The sequence below is a fragment of the Leptosomus discolor genome, chromosome 7 (genome assembly GCF_034619465.1).
Source record: "Leptosomus discolor isolate bLepDis1 chromosome 7, bLepDis1.hap2, whole genome shotgun sequence".
NCBI lineage: Eukaryota > Metazoa > Chordata > Aves > Leptosomiformes > Leptosomidae > Leptosomus > Leptosomus discolor.
Genome location: NC_141397.1, coordinates 13089519 through 13108579, shown reverse-complemented (window position 1 = coordinate 13108579; position 19061 = coordinate 13089519). Strand labels below are relative to the sequence as shown.

At 42.3% G+C, this 19061-nt stretch overlaps 1 protein-coding gene across 1 annotated transcript in view; it reads left to right on the top strand.

Moving 5' to 3' along the window:
- Nucleotides 1–12788, top strand: part of RFTN1 (raftlin, lipid raft linker 1) — an 86594-nt gene extending 73806 nt beyond the window's left edge. The window contains exons 7-9 of the mRNA XM_086468267.1: nucleotides 7541–7644; nucleotides 8991–9072; nucleotides 12351–12788. Of these exons, the coding sequence (XP_086324393.1) occupies nucleotides 7541–7644; nucleotides 8991–9072; nucleotides 12351–12788 (624 nt within the window). The remainder of the gene's footprint in view (nucleotides 1–7540; nucleotides 7645–8990; nucleotides 9073–12350) is intronic.
- Nucleotides 12789–19061: the final 6273 nt, after the last annotated feature.

The window sequence follows — 19061 nt, the reverse complement described above, 5'->3', positions numbered from 1 at the left end:
TTTGTATCAGATTTGATTATCTGAGTGAGCTATAGACTTGTTCAGATGCGGTCTGAACTGAATGTAAATTTATTGTGCTGTATCCCAATTAAGAAGGAGAAACAAAGAAAAGAATCCCAGCCACAACAAAAGAAGGCTGTTTTAAAAAGGAAGACATGCAGCATGTATCAATGCCCTTAGTAATAAAAAGAGAACCCTTCTAAACGAGATGGTAAAGTTTTGCTATTGAAACATAAAGGCAAAAGAGAGGGGTTGGCACACCTCTTAGCAGGGAAAGTGCTGCCTTTTTAATTGCTAAGGCTAATAGAGAAAACAAGCTGAACAGTGTGATGCACTCGGTATGTGTGTAAAATGTCAGTTTGTAGAGGATGTAAAGCTCGCAGCTGTCACAGTATGTGGTCCCGCCAAGCAGCAGACAGGATGTAATAGCTCTGAGTAATTTAACTCTTTCTTTTCAAAGTAGAGCTGCGGCATCCTCTGCAAATGACCACAGGACTTTTAAAGACAAAATGCTGCTCTCATCTTTGTCACTTTAACTCTAAAAATGTCAGGGCGTGTTATTTCTACCGCAGCCTCTGAGATCTAGTCTTAAAATGTGTTTGATGGTTTTAATTCTGCTTGTGTAGGCAAATGTGGGTAGACAGTTCTGATTAATCAGAGCCTGCGTGATTTCCGTCTCCCCAACTCTAATCTGTCACCTTCTCTTCCCCATTACCCAAGACAAAATAGCTAATACTGTCTTTAAAATTGAGTGCTATAATATTTATTTTAGATTTCTGCATTGTTCTGCTTCTGAAGCCTTGTTCATTTTGAAAGTAAGTCCTTAATTTACAGGTATTTTCTCAAAATCTTTCTTGAAAATCTTCAGCTGGTGATTCAACACTTTTTTATTTTCTGCTGTACCCTGTCTTTGGTGTACTGACATGGACTGAAATCTCAAATACATCATGGTGTTGCCATTTCCCTGGCAGAATTGAATGGGGTCAGTGGCTGCTGTAGACATGGTAAACCTTTTAAAGTGCGACATAGCGAAAGATTTAAAAAATGATCTCTGCTGAGCCTAGGTTGCAAGTTGCCTTAATGTAAGCCTTGAAACAAATTCTCTGGAGATGAGGATTTGATTTGTCTGTAAATCTGATTTAGGTCATATGTCAGTTAAGCTATGTTCTGCTGTCTCTGGCCATGGGAGAAAGGCATGACCAGGTCAGCAAAGGAGCTGATGGCGATGGGCATGAAAAGCAGTCGTGTGCGTGACCCTCTTTACCACTCAAAGGACATATATGTTGCCTGGGCATAGTATTTCAGCATTTTACCCCTTGTTGCTTTTTAAGAAAAGCTGATCAAAACCCTTCAGGAGCCTGTTATCTTCAAAAAGTTTTTATAATTCTTGTTTCATTCTTACATGTAAGATATGAAAGCAGCATGTATATGTATATATTTGTCTACTGAACTCAGTAGACATACACTCTATACAGGATTAAAATCTGCAGGCTAATCTTTCTTTGTTGATAAACTTAGTAATAAAATCTAGCAATATGAACTTGGAACTTCCCTGATACTTTCTTGTGGCGCTGGCAGTACTGGACATCTGTCTAACAAGGCAAACACTTCCTCCATGTGAGTAAAGGACACTTGAAGTAACCAGGCAGAAAAGCACAGGATTTAAAACACTACAAATAAAAAAAATGAGTTCCTGTCCATCACGGCTTGCTTACGTTTGTGACAAGATCACAGATTTGTTCTCTGCTCACCCATAAAATCTTTCAGGAAAAAGTGAGTATACTAGATCTGAATTTTCCACTTAAGAACAAGCTGAGAAAAAATATTTCAGTTCTCTTGTATACTTTATAAAAAACCAAACAGGGCACAAGTCATATTTCTTTTCCCCAGCAGGTCACCTTTAGCCAGGCAGTAGTGCCCTGGCTAATGCACCTCTCTGACCCTATGCTGCTGCCAGGCAGGTTTGGGAGGGGCCTCAGCATTGGAAGAGGCACGAGAAGCAGGTGCTGGGACCCCATAAATCGCATACACAGCCTGCATGCAAGTGAAGGGCAGCGCCAACCTTTGCTCTCCTGCTGCCTGAACCGGTGGCAGTAGAGGGTCTGTGCTTCAGCTGCGTTTCTCGCATGGAAATAGATTGTTAGTTCCATAATGGTAGAGTGGTGCACAAAGCCTTTTTGCAAAAGCTAAATTTTGTTTGAGAATAAATTATAACCAAAGGAAGTGATGTGGGGGAGGCTGTATGGAGATGATTAAGCTGTGTGATATATAAGACACCCTGGCGTATACAAGTTCTCAGGTAGTGTTTTTCTATGTTGGGTTTTTTTCCCCCAAGCAGTTGATGGACAAGCAGTAAAATCAGCTCTCACCTTAAGGTACAGTGGGCAAGCATTGCAGGGATTACAAAACTAAAAACGCCAGAGTTATGTAAGAGAATGTACTGATGGATTGCTAGATCACGTTTATTTTTTGTGCTCCATGGCCAAATATGTGGAGTTTCTCCTGTCATGTGTATGTTGCCTGTGCAATGGTAAGTTTAAGACATTTCATAAGATGCTCTCATGCTTCTTTTGTGGAGAACCCTCTGTGTCAACAGGTTCACCTTGTGGAGGTTTTGCTACCTAGCCTGTGCTTCTATAAATGCAAAATTGTGTTGCTGTGCAAATGTGCTTCTGTTTAACAGGTACAGGCAATATCAGGAGCCCTCAGACATTTTTGTTAGTTTATACCTATGCTAGAAAGTAAGATTTGCATCTGCAAAAGTCACAGAGAAGTGGGCTTTGTGGGCCACAGAAGGGTGTTTTGGTGTTTTTTTTAATTTTACCCTAGATGTGGAGACAGATGTGAATGCTACTCAGCAGCCTAGGTGTGTACTGAAATTGTGACTGGATACATCTGAATCGCAGAAAAACTACCCCATATAGCCATACATATATATATACCCCACACAGCCTTATTATATTCTCAAAAATATTTCACAGTGCATGAATTCACATATATTAAGTAATCATAAATAGCTCTAAATTACATATGCCCAGAATAATGAGCAAAAAAGCCTGTCTCTGGATTTCATTTTTTTTTCCCTATTAACTTTCCGCTAAGGTCCCAATCTGGCAGGTTGTCAGTGTTGGTCAGTGACCCATCAGCTGCCAAAAGCCACTGGTGGTTTCTAAGGGTGCAGGAGCCGTCCCACACCCCTCTGCGGTACAGCTGATGGGTGTGTAGGAAGCGTCTGCTAGCAAGGTGCTGCCATGTGTTACACACGGAAATTTCGGAGCGGCTCGATACTAGAGGAGCATAGTCCAACTTTTATTGCTGAAACACTTGTGAAACGTCTCTTCTGCTTCCAATAAATGTTTTTAATGGATCGATGATGTTATATTGTTAGCAGAAATTACCTTTTGGAAGAAATCTTAAAAGGAAAAAGGCAAATAATTCACAAATTTAGAGCTTGGATTCAGCCTCCTTGTCAGCTGTGTTACTGCAAACATAGAACATTTGCAGCATGCTTTTACCGGCTCATCCTCGCACAGCCATATATTCAATTTCTCATTTTATTTTCCTTCTTTTCCGCTAAGGTGCAAGTCCTGTCGTCGCCACTTCCTCCCTTAAGTGCCCTAGGAGAGAAAGCTCTGGCCTTAGCAGTGGTGGGGACTGGTAACCAGCCCTGGCTGGGGTGCGTGTTGCCACCCTCGTGGGCTCTCCCCTCTATTTTTTTGCAGGAGCTGGGTTTGAACACACTGCCCATTTTCCTCAACAAACAGTAGGTTACACTTTCAAAGCCACTCATGTTTTTTACTTCCCATTCCTTTTGCCATCTGTCTGTAGATCTTAGTATGCAGTCTGTTAGGATTTGCTGAAAAAGGTTTTATTAAGATTTATTTAATGGGATTTTCAATCTTCTACTCTTTAATCCTTGCTGGAAAAAAATATTAAATAGTGACAATCCATAGCTGCCTTGTAACTAAATCACATTCACTTAACCCAGGAAAGAATGATTTCTTAAGAACTTCTGTCTCACAAGAGCTTAGTAGTCGTCCTGTTTTATTATCTTGCTGTGGTTAAAATTGCCACAGTAGGGGGGGGAAAGAAAAGAAAAATTGTTAATACAGTTGTTTTCATGGCTTGCCCTAGATGTTATCATTTTTTAATTTTTTTTTTTTCCTAATGACGAGAATCTACTGTGAAAGAAGAAAATGCTGGAAATAAACAGTACAACTATAAATAAAATGAATTCTTTTCATGTGATGCAAGTCAAGGGAAAAACCTAGCTCAATAAGCTCTGGCTTCTTGACACTCAAGGTGTGATCAGAGATTACTTACCATCCACAGGAGAGTGGGAAGCAAGTTAATTAAAATTTTCCACCCTTTCACTGAATGAAATGTCTCCCAGTTTGAGATGCATTATTTGAACACCTTTTTTTCAGTAGAGCTCTGGCATGTACTTTCTGCTTCTGCTGGTGTTCAAATCCAGTATTTGCTAGGAAGAAAGAGCGTTGCAATTTCATCTTACAGAACTGTATGTTTGAATTTTTATTTCCATTGTCTCAAATAATAATAATAGATAAAATTATTGTATTAAATATAAAATGAATACAAGATGACTCTTTTCCTCTGCACCCGTTCCCCAGTGTATTGTTTGTTTAGAAGCATTTTTGCTTTGGAAAGCATTTAATATGACACCAATTAAAGATCTGTATAACCGTGACTCCTGCTGGCACACAAATTCCAGTCATGGGACAGCATTACAACCAATGATTCAGGAGGGGGAGGGAGAAGTCATTTCTTGTGGTTTTAAAGAAAGCTTCAATTATCTGTATTTGCAAGTAAGGAGCTTGAAGCCCGTATGACTTACACCTGTTTATTCAGGAGTGACTCCTTTCTCTTGTCTGTCATCTTCAGACGTAGCCAATTATTAGGAGTAGTTTATTCCCCCGGGGACCTGGGGAAGAGGTGCGGTGTCTGACTTCAGCAAAGCGTCGTGCAGAGGTGCAGAGAGCTTGTTAAAGAGCGTGCAGGCTCGGAGGGGGTGTGCACTTCTGCATGACATGTAGGCTTCCTTCCTCCAAACAGCCCAACATGCAGATTGTGGTGTCGGGTACCAGCACACATGAAAAACAAGAGGTCACCTTTTTGTAGCAGTTGCACAGCACTCTTTCAACAGAGTTCTTACTTTTCCAGACTTTTAAAAAAACTTTTTCTTTAAACCTAGTTGACTTTAATTTAAAATTAGTTTCCGATAACTTTATACTTTTTAACATGCTTTACCTGCTCTGTTGCTTTCTGCACCATTGGGATTGTGAAATACAACATCATCTGCTGCAGATGATGCTTACCCTGACAAGTCAGACAGGTCCAAAGGCAGCCTCGTCTCGCCACTCAGAGCCTGCAGGGACAGGGGGCTGTGGCAGGAGTGATGGCGTGTCCCTGAAACAATTTGGCTTCTGCAGTGGCCAAATGAGCTCTGCGTGGTATTGATGTCCTTCCACATCACCGTAATCTCCCTCTGATTTTTGACGTTTGTTGCATATCCTGATGCAAGGAGAAGGTTCTCCTTGCTAATCACCAGCCTCGGGCAATGAATTCAAAATAGAAATCCTCTTTGCAACATAAAACGTTGCTTGGGGCACAAACAAGGTCTGCCGTGCCAGGCTTTCCTGACCTACTAGTCTTCCACCCTCTAAATGAGTGAGCTCCTCCTGTTTTTTCCTTGACAAACACTGTTTGATGGAGGGAATGTTTTGGTTAGTTCCTTTTATGTGTTCTTCCAGGCACCTCACGGCATTGCAATGGCGGGTGCTCTGCCCTTATTCTTAATGCTCATGTTGCATTTTTTCGTCTTTATTTTTGGAAGGCGTTGTTGACCAATCTCACAAATCTCAGTGTGTTATTAATGTGTTTTCTTAAGACATTAGCTCTTGAAGACATCTAGGTATGTCATAATTTTTGCATTACTCTTGGACACTCTATTTTAAAAACTGGAAAGAAGGTGGAAATATCCATCTTACAGAGGGAGGTGGGAGCCTCGAGAGACTCTGAATCTACCATGATCACAGCTGTAAGATAAGTCCCGATGGCTTCAGAGGACGTGAGTCAAAGGCCAAGCGGTATTGCTCCCCTCTTGCAGGGCATCTCTTTCCTCTCGTGGAGTTAGCAATTCTGGTCTGTACATCGGGGTGCTGTAAAGTAACTCTGTAAGTCCCCGAAAGCCTCTGTACAGAAATCAGAAGTAACATTAGTAGAGTGTTCTCTCGCATGCACTTTCTGGAATAGAGTTTTTAAACATTCTCCTTTTTAAGCAAAAGTGATACAGCTTCTTCAGCTATTTGCATTTGTAGTCATGATCAGGTTTCTAATAGATACAGTCAGGCAGTCATTCAGTTATGAAGATACCAAGTGACCTAAATTACATTCGTTAGAAGAAAGGAATAGCTGAGACTGGAATTCACTAAAATACCTTGAAATAACTACAGCAGGATTTGGATTAGTTCTGATCTAGTGACTATTTTATTACTGCGGAATAAATGGATTTTTTGGAGCTGCAAAACTATTGTGCCTTACCCAGTGTTGAGAATTGGCAGCTAAAACCCATTGCACACACATGAAACCAGGGTAAGTGCCTGAGCTTTCTGGCAAATATAATTGTTACTCCAATGGAATGCAGCTGTATTTGTAGAGACTAGTAGTTACCATTTACCTGCTTTGTGTTTATTAAAATTAAAAACTAGTAAATATGCTCTAGCATCTTTTTCCTAAATTACTGGAAGTCTTGGCAATGAGACACCTCCTCACTGGAGCAATCTTTGTTGAAACCACCAGTGGTTCTTTCTGTGCAAATTACAGGGTCTGCCATTTAGCAGAAAGAGAATTAGCAAGGCTCTGCTGGGTAGATCTGCGGCTGCAGCCAGACTTCAGCACTGAAAGGCAATGCTTTTGGTCTCGCCCACAGATTTCCTGATTCAAAATATGGGGGAGGCGATGTGTCTTTGTGGATGATAAAAGGAAAAGACCTGTACTTATATTTTCTTTTTGTTGCTGTTGGCTACTTTGCTTTTGATCCATCATGGTAGAGTAATCCAACTGATTTCAGTACAGATCTTCAGGATTTACCCTAGCCTAGACAAGAGCAGAAACCGAGAAAAGCAATGCTGTCATTTTTTAACTACTTGAATATCTTTTTGCTTGGGAGGAGATAATTGATAAAATGCAATGAATTTGCCCTGTTCAGATCTGGAATCGTCTAAAGCTAGATGGATGACTTGGGCAGTGTAAAAGCAAGATCACAGATGTTTACCATTTTGAACAAACTCAAATTTAACAGTTTGTGATGTATGGGCCGACCGGTCCCATGTCTCATGTTTTCAAACATTTTCCTTCCTGCCTAGCTGAACATTCAAAATGACCCGCTTCAGTACAAAACCCCTTTCTCCCTCCCAGGAAACCCACACATGTATCTTTTTTCTTTGTTATGTTTTTGTGTGCGTCAAACTGAATGTCTCACTCCAAGTGACGATGCTAACTGTTGATTGTTCTTTGCTAGGGAGTCGAAGTGCAGACAGATTACGTTCCGCTGCTGAATTCCCTTGCCGTGTACGGCTGGCAGCTGACGTGCGTGCTTCCTACTCCGATTGTGAAGACGAACAGGTAGGGAGGGGGTGGGCACTGCGTTTGGGACAGGGAAGTCGCTGTACGAGCACCACGGTCCGCACAAGCGGTTCTCTGTGCAGTTGGCATGGATCTCCTTGCACGTGCGCGGTAGCAGCCCTTGCAAACCCTGCTGCAGCTGTTCTGCGGGTTTTCTGAGCGTCACAAGCCACGTGGGGCAGGAAGCACGTGTCTGGCAGGCAACATACTGCAAAGTGGCAGTGTGGTTTCTGCATGAATTTTCTGGGTATTCTCTCTGCCTCTCTGTAAACTCGTTTGTAAAAATCCTGCTCTGGATCTCCCAGTAGCTCCTCTTTGCTCTAAGACAAAACCTGTGATCACGTTTTGAGTGAGATGTTGCCGATCTGAAGAAAAGTAATTTTATTCTTAATCGATGTCTGTCTAATGCTGCTGATACACACAGTCTAGCTGAGAAGAACCACGTGAGATTGGTGTGCCATTACTCTAGAAGCCTTGTTTGCATGTGTAATCGTTCTGCGGTCTACTTTGTTATTAATAATAGTCCGAGTTTTTGATTATAAATGCAAGTCACTTAAAAATACTCATCATAACTGTGGTGAAAAGCATTCATCCCACTTGTTAATCATGAAGATGGTGCTTTCTGAATTTTCACTGCTCAGGAATATATTTATATACATATACACCAATATAATCAGTCATGATTTTTTAATCTTAAAAATACTTTATGAGATCTAGATGAAGACTACTCCTACACATGAAAACCTAAAAAGTAAAGGCCATCTGTGCTGGGGTATTTTAAGTTTTTCGTATATCTTTGAATATAGGAATGAATAGAAAATCACAATTATGATTTGTAATCCCTGTCTCTTAAAGGCATATATGGTTTTCTTTCTCTTCTCGCTTTCTGTATCCCATTTGTAACTTCAGAAACACCGGTCAGGTTGACAGTGCAGAAGGGCACCCACCCAGTCTAACCGCTGGTGGCGTTAGTTTGTGCCTGTAGGGAGCACCCAGCCCCATTCCGGATCGGTGCCCTGGGAAGGAGGGAGCACTCCTGTGTCGCTGAGACACTGCTACACACAGGCACCATGGGGCTCAGGTTTTTTGCTTAAAAAAAATTACTCTGTGTTTACACACTAATGCTAAAACGCTCAGCAAAAGTATGTCACAGGCTGACAGGCTCTTCCCCCTCCCCCAAAATACCGGGCTGCTCCAAGACTCTGGGGACAGGCAACGTTTAGGTCATTCTTCATTTTGTTGTTCTTTGACCTGCAGAAATAAATGACTGAGATGGATTTTTGCTTTGAATGATGCTGGATGTGAATTTAATTCATTCTCAGGAGTGTGCATTTATTTCTTTTCAGGGAGGGGAATTTATCTACAAAGCAAATTGTATTTCTTCAGAGACCTTCTTTGCCCCAGAAAGCAAAGAAGAAAGAATCTAAGGTAAATAACCTTGAGTTCCTGGTTTCTTTGGTTTTTGTTGGTGGTATTTTAATATTGTAATTGATCTCCCATGGAAGTAAAAATGGCCTGTTCAACATTTCTGTGCTACAGTAGCAAGATATAAGGAATTGAACTGTTCAAATAAGAGAAACAAAAAATGCTCAAAAAGCTCTTACATTTCATTCTCGGTTGAACTCGCGGCAGCAGAAGAGATGTAGATTTCACAGCTGGGCCATAAACCTCCATATGTGACCTAAAGTTCTCTGCCCATGTTCACTGCCTGCAAGGTGGAACCAATACTGTTTTCTTTCACCTATTGCCTGCCTTTTCTGTTTAAATTGCTCTCTCTTTCTTGCTACATGTTTTGATAGAGCCTAGCACAGTGCGGGCCTGATCTTGGCTGGTGTTTCTGTCTATTGTGTGAATGTTAATGAATTCTGCTAGAATTTAACCAGAAAAAGCCCTCTGAATCCAACTAAATTATCTGAGAATGTAGCTGACAGCTAATGATGTACATATGTGGATACACATAAATATTCCTATTTCCATTTTTAAATGTGTAGCTGTGGGAATCCCTGCCCAAACCTGTCACGCCACACAGTGAGAGGGAAATACAAGGACTGGAAACTGGGAAAGTGCTGACCTTCCTGTAGTACTCGAATTTGCCTTGCCCTTTCGGTATGCAGAGAGACCAGTGCTCTGTGCACTTAGGGGAGTGCTGGCTGGCCAAATGTCACCTGGCGGAGTGGTGCGCTCGAGGCCCTGCCGAAGCTGAGCTAGAGCAGCAGATTGGAAAGGTGAAGCAGAGCTGAGCGCTGGAGCACTTCACCCAACATTTCAGATAATTACAGATAGTTTTCATCTATAAAGCCCTCACTTTTTTTGGAGCCTGGTTCTGTGGAAGTCATCTTTTAGATACAGTGGAGACCAGGAGAGTGTTTGAACTGACCGAAGTCGGAGAGAACCCTGGGAGCATGACTGTGATTTAGGAGTTACCCTCTCTCGTTGGCAAAGCTGGAGCCCAGGGTGTTCTGTGAATGTGTTACAAAGCCCATCTTCCTTGTTTCTTCCTCTTGGTTTTTGGGTGATTAAAGGTGTCTTGGGATGAGGGTTGGAGTGCCTGTATTCGGTCATTCTTTTCCTGCCACTGTGTGTGGGTTTAATGGAAGAGGTGGGAACCTATATGCGATTGTATGTCTTCGAATAGAGAAATTAGTGTGATACTGATTTCTTGTATTACAGTAACAAATGCATACCATCCAGATGACTCACAACTTTGTTTAAATCTTTTCATTCGGGGATATAAAAACTTATTTAACAATGTCTGGTTGACAAAACAAAGGATTTACTCGTTGGCAGTATTAAATATACAGACATACTTGCGGGCAAAAATCACTACAGCATATTTTCATACCAAAGGTCAAGGAGAAATGGGGTACACTGATTATAGCTATATAAAGAAATGTAAGGCTGGTTCAATGTCTGTAAGTGGTTGTTGTGAGTCACATCAAAGGTGCCAAACCTAGCATTTGATTAAGTTGCTGAATATTCTGCACATACAACATCACAGGCTCTCAGGGTTTTTTACCATGTGATACAACATGTCTAAGATGTTTATAGATAACCCTCGGAGGAGGGAAGGAGGCTGGTAAGATTAAAGGGACATTGCAGTGTTGGAAACTGGTCCATCCTATCTATGCACACAAACTAACTGCTGTTCAGTTTAGCCAGAGGAAAATGAAAATGAAAGGAAAAGGAAAAAAATGAAAAGGAAACATGCAAGGAGTAGTGCAACTTATTTTTCTGTTCAGTAAGACAGAAGTACTCTTATTAGTGCAATATCCAGTCAGTCATGAGGTAGTCATGTTCATTCACTTTATACAAAAGTGATACTTATTTCAGCAGATACTTATTCAGTATGCAGTTTTGTGAAATGCCAGAAGTAGACATACATTTGCACATACACACAGAGTTTGATCTTTGTCACATTTAAGGCCCTGATCTTACCTTTGGTCAAAGAGAGCTTGGAGTTAAAGGGGAGCTGTGTGTGCCCAGCACTTCAGCAAATCAAAGAGGAAAATACTCAGTTGAACTCTAGAACTGAGATGTTATCTTTCCTCTTTCTCTAAATTGTAATGTTATTTAAGTGAAAGATAGCTTCCTCTAAGTAAAACCAAGAAGAATCTTGTGACCGGTGTCTTTTTTTTTTTTTTTTTTTTCTTTTTTCCTCTCCTTTTCTTTTTACATTAAGTTCTGGCTAGCAGAAGGAAAGAGCATTGCTCTGTCTTTGTAATCTAATAAACTTAATAGGTTTTGAATGGCTTTTTGATTAAGGAAGAAATAGCCAGATCAAAAAATTACAAACATGAGTCCTTCTTTTGACCAACTTCAGCACAGACCTGGTTGCACTGGAGAAAAGGACTTTTGGACCACAGCTGACTTTGCTGAATGGCCTGATGAGATTAGTTGTGCCACCCAAACATTGCCTCCTGACCCACCCCTGAGTTTCCATCAGCGTGGGCACTGCTGACAAAATGGTTGTGCACATTTACTTGTACTTAGCAAACTTGTGTAGGCTGGCTCATGGAACATGGTCTGGCTTTCCTTGAGAAGGTCCATTTATTTTTTGACAAATGAAACAGATATATTAGCAGCATATTTTTCAGCTTTTATATATGTTATACCTGTCAAGTCAGTATTTCAGGTACTGCTAGGTTTTTAACAGTAGTTAAAGCAGTTCTTGTGAAATGGCGGCTGTAGTAAGTCTTGTGGCGAGTGCCGCAGGAGGCCGCCTCATGCTTTCCCATCAAAAACTTTCATACAAATGGTTCAGAATATGTTACCGTTTGGGTATAGTCTTGGGCATGGTGTTAGTTCTGCTGCTAACCTGGTGAAAAACACTGGAATAACGCCATAGGATTGCTTCCTCCATCTGCACTTGTGCAGCTTTTCACGTTCTTGCGTTGCACACAGCGCGGGTCGGTGCCAGGGCGCTGCAGGCCTCCGCAGGGACACAGCCTGTGGAGAGGAACCCACTAGGCACGTGAAACGGCAGAAGCAGAATGCCTCACAGTCTTTTTACAGATACATACCTGTAGGCACAAATGATCTTAAGCTGTCTGATTTAGTCATGCAATTTTTTTTTAAATCTTGGGTCTTTCTGTTCAAACGAGTCATTGAATCAAAACTAAGTACTAAAAACATTTCTACTCAGGAAAGTAAATGCCCATGTGAGATTGTCTCTAATGGTCTTTAACATTTGGATCTCTTACTTGTAGTTTCACTGGAGGTTCTCCAAAGAAGACATGCACAACAAACAAGTTAAGAATTCCACAAAGGCTAAATTCAGTACCAGTGAGAAGCAAATGGCAGAGGAGAAGCAGGAATTTGAAGTCACAGAGAACGCAAGAAACTTAGAAGCACAAATCTCAACAGCAGCCAAGCCTGATCCAGAACAGCAGCTGGATGATGTCATAGACTTGGGAGATGCGGTATCTGGGACCAACGACAGAGGTACCCATCATGACGGGGCGTCAGAAGAAACATGTCCTGCCAGTTACGATACGGATGGCAGTGATGCGCAGGTGTGCCTCGGGCAGAGCACGGCTGGCAGCGGTGCGGGACAGGTAACAGAGGGGGGAGACAGTGCTCCGGTACCGGACAGCTGCAGTGGGAGCGACGGGGCAGGGATGGACGCGGACTGCTCCTGTGAATAAGACCTGTGTTTCAGGAATCCTGTGAGTTGCTGATACTTTGCCAGGACAAAAGAACATTTTGCTAATCTCCATCGCTAACTTCATTGCTCAATTCAGCATTTCTTTGGCCTTGTACTTACTTTGCTTCTTACCACACTGATATCTTGGTGTTTTAAGTAACTACAGGGCCCAGGCTTTTTAACCCACAGAAATTAATTGCAAAATTCTGTCCTGTATACAGAGTGGGAAATGCCCTACGCTGTCTCCTAGAGCCACACTTTAAATTGCAAAGTGGAGATAGAAAACGTAGTTGGGTTTTTCTGCGACCAACCTTAACAAACCAGGTTTGTATCTAGGTCAGGGCAAACGTTCCACTTGGTCAGATTTTACTCTGTAATACTTTCTTGTCCACATATCTTTGCTGGAGAAGTTATTGTGCCATATGTTATTTTGTCATTAAGCTTGTAGTGTCATGAAAATGGTATTTGGGCTTAAACAGGCTGAAATTGGAAAGCTTAGATAAGACGGCTGTTATCTGTATTTATCTCAAATAGCGTACTTACTGACGATAGTCTCTTCTGAATTTTATTAACTCTTGCAGATCTTCAAGCAATAAACAAATCATGTACCTATTTTAGGCACACTGGGTAAACAGACCTCATGGTAAATTTCTGTGAGGCACACGATTCCAATATAAATATGCGATTCCCTGTTCGCTCCCATCTGTGCTCTCTTTGCCAACCAACAGTTCATCAATAGTTGTGGGGGCTTCAGAAGATAGAAAAACAGGAAACAAAAAAGCAGGTAAAATGTACTTCTCGCAGTGGCTATCTTCACCACTTCCTCCTGTTATAAGTTGTGAGAAAATTGTAGACAAACAGCAGGGCTCAGTGGCCAACAAATGTCCCTAAATAACCTTACAAACTGCAAATACCTTAATAGAGGGGCTTTTTTTAATACAAGTAACCATATTTTGGGACTGGTACATAACAGAATTCTGTAAAATTACCAACGTTTTTATGTTTGGATCTACATTAAAGTATTTACAAGTGAATGTACATGTGGAATATAGCTTCTGTGCCAGTGTTCTCCAAGGACTTCAGTATTCTTAAAAATGTAGGAAGTAGTTGTTTCTCTCTTCTTAACCACCTGCATCCCTATTTAGAAGTGGTCAAGTAATCTGGTAAGAAAGTGCAAAATATATTCGAAATTCCCCTGGTTTTTGTTTTTCTAAAGCAAGAGATCATCAGTGATTTGCTGCTTTTTCTCTTGACTGATTAGTGCCTAATAATTTTCAAATTATTCAAATTTTCAAATCAAAATGCTGTACAAAGAACTATGTTCTGTATCAGTTGCGCACCTAGAGTGGTTCAAAAGCATCTTCCGCGCCTAAAAATTATACAGTTGGCAGAACATTGAAGAGAAGGGAAAAATCGTACCACTTTGAATATTCATCTAATTGAGACAACGGCACTCAAGTTTAAACCATTTGATTTCACACACACAAAGCATGGTGGTATTTTTTTCATTGATAAAGGGGTTTTTTATTTTTAATTCAGTGGTTTAACCACAGGACTATAAGTAACTTCAGTTTCTGCTGGTATTTTTCAATTATTTCATTCTGATTCTTGAGATTAGATTGGAGTTCAAATAGCCTCAAAAATAGGTTGGTTGAGTTGTTCTACTTCAGTGCAAGGTCTCTGCTCTGTACAGTTTTAAGTACCTGTTTGCAAATTTTGTTAGCATAAAATTCTTCTGCTGATGGTTTCTGTTTCAAGGACCAGCTTTGTATTAATCTTGTTTAAAAATTCACTGTATTTAATGAACATTGTACTAGTAGAAAGTCTTGCAGTAGAAAGAACTCTCCAAATACTTTTGAACAGAAAGTATTTATTGGATTGCAATTTGACCTTGTTAACTGGATCCCAACTGCTTACGAAACTAAAGAGAAATAAAGGTCATGTGGAGATTTCTTATTTGTGGTACTTGCGCAACTGCCAATAGTTTGTCCCCAAGAGGCGGAACTCAGGGTCTCTAAGTGGTGATGAAGGAAAGCTCCTTACTACTGAGTTAGCAGTCGTTACCGGTGCTAGAGAACTGGCTACTGGGTTTTCCGTCACCAGGCTGACAGAGCATGTAAGGGTCTATGAGGACCCTTGCCCTTGTTTAAGTGGAAGCTTGATTTAAAACGTTGTTCCTGTAAGTGCTGGAGCTTTCGTTTTTTTAGTTTGAAAAGGCCAAACGGTTTTGGTTTTATAGTCACATATTCAGTTCCAACTTGTGACTTTGAATTACTCTGAGTTAGTTCAGCGATCTGGAGTTGTGTGTGTGCTTTCACCGTACCCCTGTCTCAGGTAAACTGAGAGCGCCTAAATCACCGTGTGGATGGAGGATAGAGATGTGGTGCGGGCTGGGGAAGGCAGGCTCGGGGTACGGCAGCAAGGCTCCGCAGCTGTTAGTGTGGTTTGTCTCAGCTGCCTTTGCTGTTTTGGGCTTGAAAACGCAAGATCAGCAGAGCGGCCAAGGAAGTGAAACAAGCAGTTGTCACCTTAGTTGAAGCCGGAATGGAGAAAGCGCTAGGCCAGAGCTTAACTCCCAATCTGGGAACCTGACCAGTGCGGGGAGATACACCAACAGAGGGGAGACCCTATGTGGGAGAAGCTGGAATGGGAGTTTGGCCGCAGAGGTACAGCCTCGATGGCCAACTCGTGGGGGGAGGGCAGGGCTCCATAGTGCCCCCTCACCCAGAGGAGCCACAGTTACTGAGCCACCAGCTCCACGGCAGGGTTTGTCACCCCCAGCAGAAGGCGGAGAGAGAAGCCAGGCCCTTTCCCACAGAGAGCCACCATTTTAAGCCCAACCTACTTTTTCCCCCAAACTAAGCAGAACCTCCCAGTAAAGATGCAAACTAATCTTACCGTGCCGGTCTTGGAAGGGAAGGAGACACCAGTGAGTACTGCCAGCGTGCCTAGGGAAGGAGCCGGTGGGTCGTGCTACCACATGTTACCGACGCCGGCTGGTGACAGTGAAGCACAACAGCACATGCAGGTGGCACTCTGGTGTATTTTAACGTGAACACGTCCTTGTCAGACCAACAAAACTCACATGCGTAGACCAGTCCCAAGAGTTGCCCGTCTTTGAGGGAGAGGCCCGCGGCCTACTCTGTCGGGAGGAGGAGTTACGCAGGCTGGTGTTCAGAGCCAGTGGTCATCGGAACAAGACAGCAGTTGTCAAACGGGTGGGTTCAAAGGAGAAAATCCAGCTCAGACAAGTGAAGAGATGTCAAAGGCTGAATGAAGATGGCAAAGAGCAGTGGCTGAATTAAATGAAGGGTGGAAAAGGGGGTTTACATTGAAACAAACAGTGGGGGGCAGGGGTAGAGGGGTAGAACTAGGATGGGTAGGAAGCCCAAAATTTTGAAGCATCATAATGAAAATAGTTTATGTAGAGTTTAGGAGGGGTTAAATGCACAAACAATTTGACTGGCACTTCGTCTTGCATAATTTCTTTGACTATTGGATCTATGCTCTTGAAAACAGTGTAATTAAAATAGCTCGAAGTAGCTTTAGCATATGCATGGAAATGAAGCCGAGTACAAAACAGTATACTTTTTTTTTCCTAATTTGGCTCCATCAGACTCAGTTTCTGAGGTGAGCGGAGGAAGGGCTGTACATTTGGATACCCTGCTTCTTCTTTGTAGTTGCCGTGACTGTACATTTGCCTCAGGGAGCCAATTATAGGGCAAAAATAAAGCATGATCAGCTTTTCATGCAGGAATTTCATCCTCCCAGAACTGAAGCGTGTAAGAAGAGCAGATACTAATTTCTTGCTGATAAATGCCCCTCAGAAGTATGAGGAGTGCTGGCTCACAATACCAGCACACCTAGGAATTAAGAGTTGCAGATGCAATTCCTACATGTCCAAGGCTGTTAGTGGAGATGTGCTTCTGGTGATCCGTGCCGCAGCCCCCGTCAGCAGAAAGGTGCCTGTGGTGCCGCGTGTGGCAGCTGACGCTAATCGGGACCTTACCTACATGCTGGGGGGGGGGGGAGAGGCTTTTCAATTTCAGTGCTTTCTGTTACTCGCTCTAAAAGCACCCTACTAACTAAAGTGATGTAATGATAACTGAATAGCCACGCTTTTTTCAGTTAATTAATGCAAATCCTGTAGGAATACTTCGCACTTGTACCAGATGAGCACGCAGCAAACTAGTACAATGTCACAGGAAGAAGATTCAGTCCAATATAAGGCTGTAACACCAGGTCACTCACAAACCATCTCACTAAGTTTAAATTTCAATGCATAGATGGACACGTATCTTGCTCCTAATTTGTTGGGGGGGGGGGGGGGGGAAAGAAGAAAATATGAGTCTGCCTTTTCTCAAGTCACTCCTTAGCTGATGACACAAATGTAAGAGGAATAAACATTTTCTAAGCTTACATGTTACAAGTCGATGATGTGAGTATTTCTCCAGCTCCGTGGCTGCTGAACAGCAGGGGTTGCTCTCTGTTCCTGCCAGTGTGGGCTAATATCCCATTCATTTATTTGTAGAGCGGATGTGTATATACGTTAATTTTCCTGGGTTTTTTTTTCCTTGTCCATTATGGTGGAGTCAGATCCAATAATAGACTTTAAGGTGAAGCTGATGTTTTGCTACAAGACCACTAAGCTCTAGCAAGAAGAAGCTCCCAAAAGGCTACAGAGGGAGGGGATGTTAACAACTCTCCTGGCTTCTTGGCTTAGAAATGGCATTTATTACTGTTACGTGCATTGTGGCATGAAGGTGTTGTGCGCCCTTTGGCGGGGTCACTGCTCAAGGTAAGAGCGAACTTCTCGCTAACAGTAACAGAGGTTGCTTGTATTTGGGGGTGGGGAGGCAAGAATTTTTCCTTTCTCCTCCATCTTTTGGTGCAGAGTGTGTGCGTGCATGTGCGTTTAATACTGGTCTTCAAGCGGGTGAGCCCATACAGCTATGAGATGTGTCCTTGCCCCACAGTGCTCAACCTGAGTATAACAGGGAATGACAGAAAGAGGTTAGAGGGAAAAAGAGGATGATTACAGAAGCAAAGGGTTTTGAAATACTTTTTGTTAAATGGACATTTTGCTGCAAGTCTGAGGAGTGGTTTGTGAACAAGAAGTCATTTGGGCTGAAGAAAGCCTGTGCATTAAGGGAAAAAGAGGGTAAAACAGTTTATAATCCACTTAATGATTTAAAAGTCATAAGAAAAACAACATTTAAAGGCTTCTCAGAATCTTTTTATCATTACACTGTTAAAACATGCAGGAGCTTAATGCATGGGTTTTATTTCAGGGCATCAGTACCTCCCGACAGCAATGTATTGCACGTTTCCAGGAAAAAAAAACTCTGCTTCCTTCAAGCATCAAGCTCCAACATGTCAGTTGTGATCTTTGTGAACACAAAACCCCCTTGGTTTTATTTTTTGTGACAAGCACGCTGCCCTATTTACATTCCAGAGTGAACAAACAAGGAACCATTCCTTAAAATAGGGGTACTCAGAAAGAATCTTCCTCTCATTTGAGTAGGAGGGAATTTGATGAGACATCCCCTCTGGGTCTGCAGTGACTGCTGAGGGGGCAAGTAATGTCAGCAGGCGTGTAGTGCTGCGTGGTACGGAGGCACAAAGCGAAGTGAGTGAGGCTGCAGGTAGCAGAAGATGAAAACTTACTGGCAGAGCCTCAGCGTGGTACTGTCCCCAAAACGCAACTCTTTAAGGTCCATCATTCAGAGTCACCTCTTCCTGACCGAAAATAGAGCCTGTTTCTTGAAAATAAGTTCTGTTGGTTCTGAGCTGCAGTAAGTGTGGGTTTTCCTCTTGGACGCTCAGAAAGCGCTGGGCTTGTTTCAGTTGTTCAATCCACTGTAGTTCTGCAACAAGCAGAGCAGCAGCCTCGTGCTGCACCCAAAGCAGGGGTAGGCTGGCGTGCTGGCTTTTGAAGATGAACTGGCTGTGGCAGTAGGTATCCTACAAGCTGTAAAATGGCTCAGAGAACCTGACAAAAAGAGGTTAAGACCAGAGGCTAAACTCAGCCTCCTGACGCTGAAATGGTTTCTTGGGAGAGCACTACAGCTGGGCTGGAGGCCTTTTTAGCCCAGTGCTGGGATGTAAGCCTTGCAAAATGAAGTGCTTCACCCCAACAGTGCTGTCACCAGCTGGAAATTGGGTGATGGGATCAGTATCTGCAACCCCTCTTTAAGGCAGAGCAGAGAGATGCTGATAGCAAGAAACTCACTGCAATACCTATTTCACTATTGTCTGAAACATTTAACTCAAG